General features: G+C 47.2%; 1 protein-coding gene across 1 annotated transcript in view; it reads left to right on the top strand.

Moving 5' to 3' along the window:
- The window catches only part of LOC108038007 (low-density lipoprotein receptor-related protein 1B), a 66,785-nt gene that overhangs the window by 46,582 nt on the left and 7,306 nt on the right, over positions 1 to 12,897 (top strand). The window contains 13 exon segments of the mRNA XM_017114692.2: positions 752 to 877; positions 966 to 1,088; positions 1,651 to 1,902; positions 1,972 to 2,277; positions 2,729 to 3,105; positions 3,829 to 4,574; positions 4,632 to 5,699; positions 5,759 to 6,299; positions 6,301 to 7,518; positions 7,582 to 7,877; positions 7,940 to 8,295; positions 8,358 to 8,626; positions 8,686 to 11,419. Of these exon segments, the coding sequence (XP_016970181.2) occupies positions 752 to 877; positions 966 to 1,088; positions 1,651 to 1,902; positions 1,972 to 2,277; positions 2,729 to 3,105; positions 3,829 to 4,574; positions 4,632 to 5,699; positions 5,759 to 6,299; positions 6,301 to 7,518; positions 7,582 to 7,877; positions 7,940 to 8,295; positions 8,358 to 8,626; positions 8,686 to 11,419 (8,412 nt within the window).

Here is a 12,897-nt window from a genome sequence, read left to right as displayed (position 1 = left end):
AAAATATACGTTTTCCTAGATATAGAGAAATGAGAAAAACATTATACAGACTGGTTACGGTTTTCACTTTCAAATGATTACTCAAATGCGATTTACACTAACGTTAATATTAAGTCGGCCTAAATGTACTTTTCCTAAAAAAAAACTAATTACCGCATTTCTATAGCCTTATTATATAAAAATAATGACAAAAATTTTGATAAATCGAATTCGATGATTAATTAGAATATATAATATAATTAGTCACTAAACCGTAGAAACCTATTTACATAAAACATCCCCAATCTGAATTTTCTACTATTGCACTCTTAACAGATCGCGTGAATTTATATTTTCTTTTTTTGCTAGGGATATAAAGTATACCTCAATCATGACAACCATATTGATGACACTTTCCCCTTTTTCCCGCACGTCCCTTTCAAATAATAAGTGCAAGGATTACACAGTTATTTCTAGGATTTTCAACTTAAAGTTCAAACTTTTATATCTGCCGAAAGTTGGCCACGACTGCCCTTGTTTGCGTGTTATTTACGATATCTCGCGAAATAATTCAGCGATTTGTACGAACAACAGCAGCAGCAGCAGCAGCAGCAGCAACTTTTTTGTTTGGCCAAAAAGCGGACCAACGAGAACCAGCCCCAAGACCACTAACAAACCCCACCATAAATCTTCATTTCGGTTATTGTTATTGTACAAGAGTAGTGTACTGAGTTTGGTTCTGCTCTGCTCTTTCTGGGCTTCTGTTTTCCAGCCGAGGCGCCCATGTGCAACGATGGACAGTTTCGGTGCGGGGTTACCCGCCACTGCATCCCGAACAATTGGCTCTGCGACGGGGAGTTCGACTGCGGCAATGGCGACACATCCGACGAACTGAACTGTAAGTAAGCCGCGGGCCTTGGCATCGCCACCCACTCTGGCTCTAACCAATGTTACCTCCATCTCCCCCTCCTCCGCTCCTTGACCAGGTCCGAGTGGCGCTACGCCCAAGTGCCGCGCCTTCGAGAGCCAGTGCCGCAACGGCGACTGCCTGGAGTTGTCCCGCTTCTGCGATGGCCGCTGGGACTGTGATAACGATGAGCTGCAATGTGGTAAGTGCTGCTGGCCAATGCGGCTAATTGGCCCGCCTAAGGGCCAACTCCACCTCTTGCCGTTGGCCAATACTGTTGGCAGGGGGAAATAGTAGTAGACCAGGGTGTTCCGGAAATCTCAAGATATTTTCAAGCTGGGCTTAAAGAAATCCAATTTCCGAATTAAAACGCATCTTTATATTTCTATTTATTTTTTTTAAATTTGATGAAAACTTTTGTATTCTTTAAGTAATATTAAATTTAAATTAAAATACTATATATAAAATGCGCCTTAATGAAATGCCTTTCAAGAATTACTTATATGGTTATTGATCGACATTATAATTATTAAAGAAGTATTTGATTATTTACTTTGAAAACACTTTGCTAGTTTGTTAAACATTAATACCTTATTAAATAATTTTTAATAATAAATCTTACGATAAAATACCTTTTTATGTCCATTTATGTGGAAACTGATGTAATCGCGTACCCTCTGTACGTGCAATTTATGTATTTCTATACCATATTAATATATTAATTAATAAATAAATAAATTATTGTAATCACCATCTGCGAACAGATAAACAGAACGCTGCCTGTGCCGCTCTGAACTGCAGCTACAACTGCAAACTGACTCCGGAGGGCGCGCGATGCTACTGCCCCACGGGTCAGGTGTCCGAGTCGGTAAACTCCACCCGCTGCGTGGACTACGACGAGTGCTCCGAGCCGGGCACCTGTGACCAGGTGTGCCGCAATACGCCGGGCTCCTACGAGTGCTCCTGCGTCTCCGGCTATGTAAAGCACGATGGCAGACACTGCTGGGCAATGAATGGTAAGGGGTTGTGACCTAAAGAAATCCCACATACAGATACACATCTAGCTAATCCCTCTCAATTTATAGTTCCACCAAAGGAGCAGGCCAAGCTGACTTTCCTTTCGCAGGGCAGCATACGGCGCGTTTTAGCCCTCTCTCAGACGAATCCAGATGGTGTTAAAGTTACGGATAAGGATGCCGACGGAGGTGAGGAGCCACTGCTGTCCACGGAACACGTTCGCTTCGTCAACGCCTTCGAGGTGTGGCATCGGAATCGCACCATCTGCGCCCTTCACAGCAACTGGAACGAGCTGCACATGCAGTGCCAGCGCTTCGATGACGCCCGGGTCAACTGGACGATGCCCATCTTTTCGTTCAGATCGACGCAGCAATGTGAGTGTCCGATTATCTTGACCTCTTTTGTGTCCTCGCAAAGGGTATCCCAGTTCACGGGCGGAGTTTACTGCCCAGTTATAGTCACAATCCAAAAATATATATATATATATATTTACATTTGTATTTTCTTATAAAGTATTCAAAAACTAAATTTGATATCAGACTTGTTAAAGATGCTTTTGTATCCATATGACTTTATGGTTTTCCTATTATATTTCACCCATTTCAAATCATTTAAAAAAAAAACGATTATATGATTATGAACTGGTATACTGGTTTCTTTTCGATTTAAAATATATTACCATGTGATAATATTTTGAAGCTATGCAGTATAAAAGATTTCCCGCAAACCACGAATCTATATAATATGCAGAGTGCTCCAAGTTTCGTTGCTAAAAGTCTCAATTTCCTTCCGCTTTTCATTGTTGGTCTGAATTTTTTCCCACAGTTTTTGCGGAGCTCCGCCTGGATTGGCTGGCGGGTAATTGGTATTTGCTGAACGAGGACGACAGCCTCGTCTATCTGTGCACCAATGCGATGACCTACTGCCGCCTGATACTGCAGCAGGTGGATCTCATATCCTCTCTGGTGCTAGACCCCACCAAGGGCTTTCTGTTTTACACGGACGGGACGTCCAGCTTGTCGCGTTCTCTGCTCGATGGCAGCAATCGCACTGTTTTGGTTACTGACGAAGTATATCACCCGAGTAGCGTTACTTTGGACCTGGCGAATGAGTTGCTTTATTGGATTGATATCTACAAAGATGTAGTGGAGCGAGTGGACTACGAGGGACAGAACCGTTGGACCCTCAAAAGGCCACCAGATGTGAGTATTAAAATGGGATTTTTCCTTAATCAACTTAAAAATTAGCTACTTTTGTAAAAAAAACAAGAGAGAACGCTATAGTCGGGTGCTCACGCATAACTTTTTAACGAATGGTCCGATTTGAAAAATTTCTTCTACATTTCGATAGGTATTGATAAACACAATAAAACTGCATTTTTACTTTTCCGAAATATTTAAATTTTTAAAATCGTATATAAGCGATTGTGGGCGTTAAAGGGGGCGTGGCACCATTTTGAAACAAACTTGCGCTGCGTAGGAACTTCTAAAATCTACATGCAAAATGCCAATCTTCTAGCTTTTATAGTTTCCGAGATCTCAGCGTTCATACGGACAGACAGACGGACAGACAGACGGACAGACGGACAGACAGACGGACAGACGGACATGCCTAGATCGACTCGGCTAGTGATCCTGATCAAGAATATATATACTTTATAGGGTCGGAAACGCTTCCTTCTAGCTGTTACATACTTTTGCACGAATACAATATACCCTTTTACTCTACGAGTAACGGGTATAAAGATAATTCGATATTTATGATTATTAAAATGAATTAGGTATATGCAAATATATTATTTTTGCTATATTTTTCCTTTTTATTATTAAATTGGTTAGTTTTAAAAAAAATAATTCGAGAAGAGTATACCATACATACTTTTTGGGGCTTGCAATGATTTATGATTCTTTTTCCTGTTATTTTAGTCCCCTGTGCCATTGAAGTCCATCAATGCCGTGGAGGTCTTTCAGAACTCAATTTATTTGGCAACCTGGACGGACATGGATATCGTTGTCCTGGACAAATTTACGCTCAAGGCCCGCGTCCTCCAATCGAACGTGAGCCGCGGAACCAATTTGAGAATTTTCCACCGCCAAAAGCAGCCCGAGGTGGCACATCCGTGCCGGGATAACAATGCCGGCTGTAATCAGATCTGTGTGCCGCAATGGACTAAAGGATTCGCCAGCGCCAAATGCATGTGCACCGCCGGCTATAAGTTGCACAATCAGACGACCTGTCTACTCTCCGCCCTCGACAAGTTTCTGGTCTACAGCGACAAGCACCTGGCCAGGATCAGCGGCGTACCGCTGGATACCGAGCAAGTGCAGCAGCTGGAGCAGATGGGGGAGCCACCAGATGTGATGGTGCCGGTATACAATGTGACCAAAACTCTGGCCATCGATGTAAATGTTCGCGGCAAGGCGGTGTTTTATGCGGTCAATGATTTGGTGGCTAGTCCTTTTGTGATCGAGGAATCCACGTGCAGCATACGGAGTCAGTCGCTCAATGGGAGTGTCTCCCGACTGCTCACCCAAGGTCTGAAAAAGGTGCACGCTCTGGCCTTCGATTGGATCAATGACCATCTGTACTGGGCCAGCCACAAGAGCCTGCAGGTGGCTCCGGTGCGGAATTTGAGCAAGGTGCTGACCTTCAGCACAGACTGTGATGCCATGTAAGTGTGGATGTTGCTAAAATGTAACCAATTACTCATGGAATCGTATTTGTTTAGGTCCCTGGAACTGGACCCCACGACGGGTCTGCTCTACTGGACGCAGTGGGAGTCGCAATCCTGCGATGCCGGCATCTACAGCGCCTGGATGGATGGCACACATAAGGAGCTGCTGGCCAAGGGCACCGTGGCGATGCCTATGCAATGGCCACGCAGCTTGGACGTGGATCGACGCACCAAAGAGCTATACTGGTGCGACATCCGACTGGGCACCATTGAGCTCATGCGGCTCGATGGCACCGGTCGGGAGGTGCTTTTCAAGTCGGACCAGTTCCACCCATACTCGATAGTACAGAACAATGGACTGATATATTGGGTGGGCAGCAAGAATTCCACCATTTGGCGGTTTCATGCTCATCAGGCCAACCTATCGAGCACATTTAGCTCAACGGTGCATCTACAGAGAGCTGGAAGAGCTGCAGATCTGCGGATCTTCGATGTGGCCACCCAACCACTGTCCCAAACACCAAGTGCCTGCAAGCAGTCCAAGTGTCCGGGCATGTGCTTGAACTCGCCCAAAGGGGCCATATGCCGTTGTCCCGACGGGTTTACCCTCAACGGCACCGGGAGCCACTGCATCCCCCAGGTGACTCCTTCTCCCATTCGTCCCAATTGCACCTCGGGATTCTTTTGCCGCAGCACGGGAGAATGTATCGAGAGCAAGGACATGTGCGATGGCTTTGAGGACTGCGAGGATGGCATCGACGAGAGCTCCGACACGAAGGGTCCCTGCAATCCGAATACCTGTAACAAAACCCACAACTTTGTGTGCAATGGGCGCTGCTATCAGCGATCGCTGCTATGCAGCTCCATTGCCTACTGTTCGGACGGATCGGATCAGGCGAACTGCGAGCACAGCACCTGCAACAGCAACGAGTTCACCTGCCAGAAGAGCGGCCGCTGCATCCAACTGACTTGGGTTAATGACGGCGTGGTTGATTGTGGACCCGATGATGATTCCGATGAGTCCTCGGAGTTATATTTTGCCAGCAAGTGCCCGGAATTTGACTGTATGAATGGGCGGTGTCGTCAGTTTGCAGATATCTGCGACGGTATCGATAACTGCGGGTAAGCAATATGCGTAATATTTGGATAATCATCATTTCTAATACTATACCCTTTTCTAGAAACAATGCCGACGAAATATTATGTGAGCAGGAGTGCAGACCCGACGAGAAATACTGCCGCCCCATTGGATGCTATGGAGAAATGCACATGTGCGACGGGATTCACGACTGCGAGGACTTCACCGATGAGGCCAATTGCAACCAGACCAAGAGCGACAACCATCCGCTGACTGACTGGAAAGAGCTAGGCGAATGTGCTTCATTGGATTTCGCGTGCCTGGATCCGTTCGAGTGCATTCCGAAATATCTGCGTTGTGATGGCATTCCCCACTGTTTCGACAAGACGGATGAGTTGAACTGCACGCAAATCAATGCCACCCGTTTTGATATGAACGAGACCGTGATCTGTGAGCATCCGGATCGCCTGTGTGGCTTCTCCAAGAAGTGTGTTTCCGTGGATCAGCTGTGCGACGGAAAGAACGATTGCGAGGACACCACAGATGAGGGTTTCCTGTGCGCGGACAAGCTGTGCGATCGCGGGCACGATTGCTCCCATCGCTGCCACAACACGCCGGAGGGATATATCTGCTCCTGTCCGGAATCACCTGTACCTGCAGCCGAACGGAAAGCGATGCAGCATGCAGCACGCCTGCGATTACTGGGACACCTGTTCGCAGGTGTGCGAGAGCAGCGGCAAGGGCTACGACTGTCGGTGCTTAGACGGATTCAATCTAGGGTACGATCGGTTCACCTGCAAAAGCACAGCTCCAGATGAACCGTACGTGATCTTCACTAACAGGCAGGATATCAAAGGTGTCAACCTAAAGACCTTGGAGGTGAGCAACTTTTACAGCTCTCTGAGAAATATTATCGCCCTGGATTTCCTATACAATAATGAATCCAACGTGGAGATCTACTGGACGGATGTGATCGATGACAAGATATACAGGGGTCAGCTGGTAGGCGAAAGCCTGCGTAATGTAGAGGCCGTGATCCACTCAGGACTTTCCACCACCGAGGGATTGGCCGTGGATTGGGTGGGCAAGAACCTATACTGGATCGACTCAAATCTGGATCAGATCGAGGTGGCAAAGCTTAATGGGAGCTTCCGGCGTACGCTGATCGCTGGGAACATGGAAAGCCCAAGAGCCATAGCCTTGGATCCGAGGGAGGGTCTGCTCTTTTGGACGGATTGGGATGACAACTCGCCAAGGATTGAGCGGGCCAGCATGTCGGGCGATGGTAGACGGATGATCTCCACCAGCTGGCAGTTGAGTGCCGGGTGGCCCAATGGCTTGACTCTGGACTACACCCAAAAAAGGGTGTACTGGGTGGATGCCAAGTCTGATTCGATCAGCAGCACCATGTACGACGGATCCGAGCACCATGTCGTACTGCGGAACAAGGAAATTCTCTCCCATCCATTTGCCATCTCTGTGTTCGAGAACTATGTGTATTGGACGGATTGGCGGACCACATCGGTTATACGCGCCAATAAGTGGAATGGTAGCGACGTCCAGGTGCTGCAACGCACCCAATCTCAACCTTTTGGCATCCAGGTGATGCACTCCAGTCGTCAGCCCTGGGATCGCAATCCGTGCGGGGAGAACAACGGAGGATGCTCGCATCTCTGTCTCTTGAGTGGGAGCGGAACCTTCAAGTGCGAGTGTCCCCATGTGATGCGCCTTGATCCAGCTGATGAACGGAATTGTGTGCCCAATGAACAGGTGCTTCTGTTTGTCATGATCGATGAGATTCGGGGTATTGATCTGCATCAACCCGATCACCACACCATTCCAACTATTAGGCAGTCTCCCAGGGTGAGTAAAGCAACAATTCTTTATGTTTTACCTTTAGGTTTAATTAATTTTTGCTTATTAAAGTTGGTGGCTCCACAACGCATTGATTTCCTGGTGGATGAGAGCCGCATTTTCTGGTCGGACATCCAGCAGAATGAGATTTCAAGTGCTGGCATTTCAGACGGCCTTATTGAGCCCATAATCAACACCAATATTGAGAAACCCTATGGTTTTGCACTTGACTGGATTGGCAGAAACTTGTACTTCTCATCGGGTCAGATTAAGTGCAATATTCTGGCAAGTAATCTGAAGGGCGAGTTTGTAGCCATTATTCATGAGAACCTCAACATGGTGGACAGCATTGTCTTGGATCCGGCCAAGTAAGTCAACTTGACGATTATCCTTAAGTCCGTGGGTTAGACAAAACATGTATTCTTTACAGTGGGAAGATGTATTGGATTCACTCTGCCTCCGATGGAAGAATGTCCCAGTTGGAGCAATCTAATCTAGATGGTTCAGGACGTCTGTTGATATATGAGCATGAGAACAATCTCCAGAGTTTGACCATGGACTTCGATTCGCAAAGGTTGTACTATGCCTATGATAGCTCTGGTATCGCCTATTATGACATTCCAAGGAACGAAACCCATAAGGTACTAGTGGCCAGCCATATCACCTCAATAAGTTCGCTGACCGTCTACAATGGAACGATATATTTCCCCGAGAACATTCAGAGTGTGATCATGCAATGCGAGAAGGAGGAATGCTCTAACATGTCCTTCCTAAGGATGAATACAAGTAACGGGATCCCTGAATCTGAAATCTAATTTCTCTTAGCTAACTTTTTTTGTCTTATTCAGAGAGCATTCAGAGCATGAAGATGTTCTATGCGGAGGCCCAGACAGGCTCAAATACCTGCGACAAGTGGGCCCTTCGGGGTGGATGCCAGCACCTTTGCTTGGCCACGTCGTCTACGGAGCATGTCTGCCGTTGCGCCCTCGGCTATGATGTAGAGCCCAACAATCCAATCGGTTGTGTTCCGCGGGCGGAATTTATTTTCTACTCCATCGATGTGTTGCAGGGCGTGGAAATGATCGACCCATCAGAACAGTTTGACACTCCTTCACCGGTAAGATATCGGAACGCTCTCTAAAAGTTGATATCTTAATCAAATCGACCCCTTAACAGGCTTTGGTGCCCATTTCCCGCGTGAGTTCGGCCAGCTTCATCGATTATCTGGCCTCCACGGACACACTATACTGGGGCGACAACGAACTGGGCAGTATCTCCCGCGTGAATCGCGATGGAACCCAGAGGGAAACCATTTTGGAGGCTCTAAATATCGTGGGGTACAAGCAGCAGGACTGGCTGGGTGGTATTGCCATCGATTGGGTAGCTCGAAACATCTACTGGAGCGACACGAAGCGTAATATCATTGAGGTGGCTCGTCTGGATGGTAGCCACCGATATGTGGTGGTCTCTAATCTGGACAAGCCTACTGCTCTGGCGGTGGATCCTCTGCAAGGCCTGCTCTTCTATATTACCCAACAGCACATAGGACGTGTTGGCCTGGATGGCAGTCAGCCCTTCGTTTTGGTCAATCAAACGCGACAGAATTGGGCTGTTGGGGGTCTGGTCCTGGACATGGAAGCCACCAAGGTGTACTGGTGTGAGCGATATCCGGATGCCCTGATGAAGGTTGACTACGATGGAAATCTGAGGCAGCAGCTGTTAAACGAAAGCCTCAACAATCCAGTGGCGCTGGCTAAGATGGGAGACTATCTGTATTGGGCAGAAAACAAGTACAACGAGGGAATCATCCGGGTGGCGCCTCTGGCCAATCTCAGCCAATCGAAGGTGGTCCTGCAGACGGAGCAAGATGCCATTAGGGATTTGAAGATCTACTCCAAGCATCTTCAGCGGGGAAGTAATCCTTGTGGGCAGAGCAACGGAGGGTGCGACCAGCTCTGCTTGTTCAATGGAACCACCCCCATCTGCGCCTGCGCCCATAGTCGGCTGGCTTCGGATGGCTCCAGCTGTGAGCCATACGAAAACTTCCTGCTGTTCAGCTATCGAAGCAACATCGAGAGCATCCATATGACGGATCATACCGATAAAAACTTTCCTGTGCAAATGATTTCCAACACCAGCTTCATGAGGAATGTGATTGCCATCAGCTATAACTACGAGGAGCAGTTGGTTTACTACTCGGATGTCCAGCTGAGCACCATTAACCAGGTCTACTTTAATGGCACCGGGCAACGCGTCCTTCTGGGTCAACAGGAGCGAGTTGAGGGACTGGCCTACGATATTGTCAACGAGCAGCTCTTCTGGACCTCGAACAACAATGCGACTATCCGGAGCGTTGAGCTGCGGCATCTTTCTGATGATGCCGATCAGAATCAAAATCACGTGAAAAACGTCCTGATTCTCCGGGAGAAGGACAAACCTCGTGGCATCGCCGTGGAGCCATGCCTGGGCATGATCTACTGGACGAACTGGAATGAAGAGATGCCCTGCATTCAGCGATCGTTCCTCACGGGCTACGGAACGGAGATGATTATAAAAACCGATATTAAGATGCCCAATGCCCTGACTCTGGACCTGGAGCAGCAGAAGCTGTACTGGGCGGATGCCAGACTGGACAAGATCGAACGGACCGACTACGATGGCAGCAATCGAGTGGTCTTGGCCCATTCGACGCCCAAGCACGCCTTCGCAATGGCCGTGTACGGTGATTTGCTCTTCTGGACGGACTGGGTGCTCCATGCTGTGGTTCGAGCTAATAAATACACAGGCACGGATGTGCTCTTCCTGCGTGAGCATGTGACCCGGCCCATGGGCATTGTGGCGGTGCAGAACAGCAGCATTAACTGCGATGCTAACCAGTGCAAAATCCTTAATGGTCAGTGTGAGGATGTGTGTATACTAAACAAGAGTGGCCAGGCCACTTGCCACTGCACCCAGGGCGTTCTGGCTCCCGACGGACGTCGCTGCATTGCTCCCGTGAATACGAGCTGTGGCACCTTGCAGTATAATTGCCACTCTGGAGAGTGCATTCCCATGGAGCTAACCTGTGACAATGTGACCCACTGCTTGGACGGATCAGACGAGTTGCGCAGCTACTGTATCTTCCGCCAGTGTCCGGACACGCACTTCATGTGCCAGAACCACAGATGCATTCCCGAGGAGCACAAGTGCGATGGCACGCAGCACTGCGGTGACGGCAGCGATGAGACCGCGTTGCTCTGCAAGTGCCAGCAGGATCAGTTCCATTGCGGGAGCGGGGAGTGCATTTCGCGCAAGTTCCTGTGCGACAACATGAAGGACTGCCGAGACTTTAGTGACGAGAAGATGTGTGCTCCCACACCTTGTGCGGTGGGCGATGTGGCCTTCGAACATTGCGGCAACAGCACCATGTGCATCATGCCCAGCTGGCGCTGTGACGGCGATCCAGACTGTCCGGATGGCACGGACGAGCTGGACTGTGCGAATCGCACGAATGTTAGCTGTGATCCCGGGCAGTTCCGCTGTGCTGCCGGAAACTGCATCGCCGGATCCTGGCACTGCGATGGTGAGAAGGATTGTTCCGATGGCAGCGATGAGATCAACTGCCCCACCGAGTGCCGAGGGAATCAGTTTGCCTGTGACAAGATGTGCATCCCAGCCAGCTGGCAGTGCGACGGAAAGAGCGACTGCGAGGATGGCACGGATGAGGTGCAGTGTCCGAGTCGGCCATGTAGACCGCACCTGTTCCAGTGCAAGAGTTCCGGACGCTGCATCCCCCAGAAGTGGGTGTGCGACGGCGAGAAGGACTGCCCCAGCGGAATTGGGGAAGTTGGCAGCGAGGACGAGGGACCCCAGTGTGGGGCTATTGCTCACATTCCAGACTGTCCGCCGCCTGCTCACCTCTGCACCAGTGGTAAGTTCATATTGAATTTCCTTCTTGCTTCTTAGAATTTTCTGCCCGGAAACTCTAGGTCGGATCTTGCACGTAAAAAAGTTTATCCACACGGAACAAAATATCATTGAATGAAACGATTCCATTGTGTGCGAAGTCATAAAATTATTAGAACTAGTTTTTTATGAACTGAAGCTTTAGTGCTTTAATTCTGCAAACAGTGCATAGAATCTTGATAAAAAAATGATATATTCTATTTTTGATCTTCTTGTGTTTAACCTTGACGGAGGTAAACGGATAAGAAGGATCTACACTATGTTACAAAATTGGATATTTATTTTTGTATTCTTATATTAAAATTTCAATCAAAAGTTTTCAAGTCGAAACAGCCGAAAATCGACATAGTTTCATCGTTTTCAACAGCATAAAAATATAAATTCAATCCTTTTATTGAATATTTTATTTTTGAAAGCTTCAAAGGATATATAATTTGCCAAAGTTTGCTTCCTTTTTGTTTTTACAAAATTAATAAGACACTTTTTAGACTCCAAAAATATGATCGCAAAATTGACAAAATTAAATTTTGGATCGTTTTTTACTTTTATTAACATTTTTATACCCTTGCAGAGGGTATTATAATTTCAGTCAAAGTTTGCAACGCAGTGAAGGAGACATTTCCGACCCTATAAAGTATATATATTCTTGATCAGCATCACCAGGAGAGTCGATCTAGCCATGTCCGTCTGTCCGTCTGTCCGTCCGTCTGTCCGTCCGTCTGTCCGTCTGTCCGTCTGTCCGTCTGTCCGTCTGTCCGTCCGTTTCTACGCAAACTAGTCCCTCAGTTTTAAAGCTATCTGCTTGAAACTTTCCCAAAAGTTGTCTTTCTATTGCAGGTAGTATATAAGTCGGAACGAGCCGGATCGGGCCACTATATCATATAGCTGCCATATAACGAACGATCGGAAATGCCATATCTTTGGTGTTTTTAAAGTTAGGAAGTTGGGATTTTCTATGGGTTTTATTTTTGGCTAATAAATCCGACCTCCCAAATTTCATAAGGATCGGACGACTATATCCTATAGCTGCCATATAACTGATTGATCGAAATGCCATAACATTGGTGTTTGTAAAGTTAGGAGGCTGGGATCTTCTATGGATTTTATATTTGGTTAATCAATCCGACCTACCAAATTTCATAAGGATCGGCCGACTATATCTTATAGCTGCCATATAACTGATTGATCGGAAATGCCATAACATTGGTGTTTGTAAAGTTAGGAGGCTGGGATCTTCTATGGATTTTATATTTGGTTAATCAATCCGACCTACCATATTTCATAAGGATCGGCCGACTATATCTTATAGCTGCCATATAACTGAACGATTGGAAATGACATAACTTTGTTGTTTTTAAAGTTAGGAAGTTGGGACTTTTTTAAGTATTAAGAATGCATCATATGAATAATTTTGGAGAATATAATTTATAGAATATTCTGCAA

Source organism: Drosophila rhopaloa, unplaced genomic scaffold (assembly GCF_018152115.1).
Source record: "Drosophila rhopaloa isolate 14029-0021.01 unplaced genomic scaffold, ASM1815211v1 contig_69, whole genome shotgun sequence".
Taxonomy (NCBI): Eukaryota; Metazoa; Arthropoda; class Insecta; order Diptera; family Drosophilidae; genus Drosophila; species Drosophila rhopaloa.
Note: the sequence above shows the minus strand (reverse complement) of the source record. Positions and strands in the feature narration are given on the sequence as shown.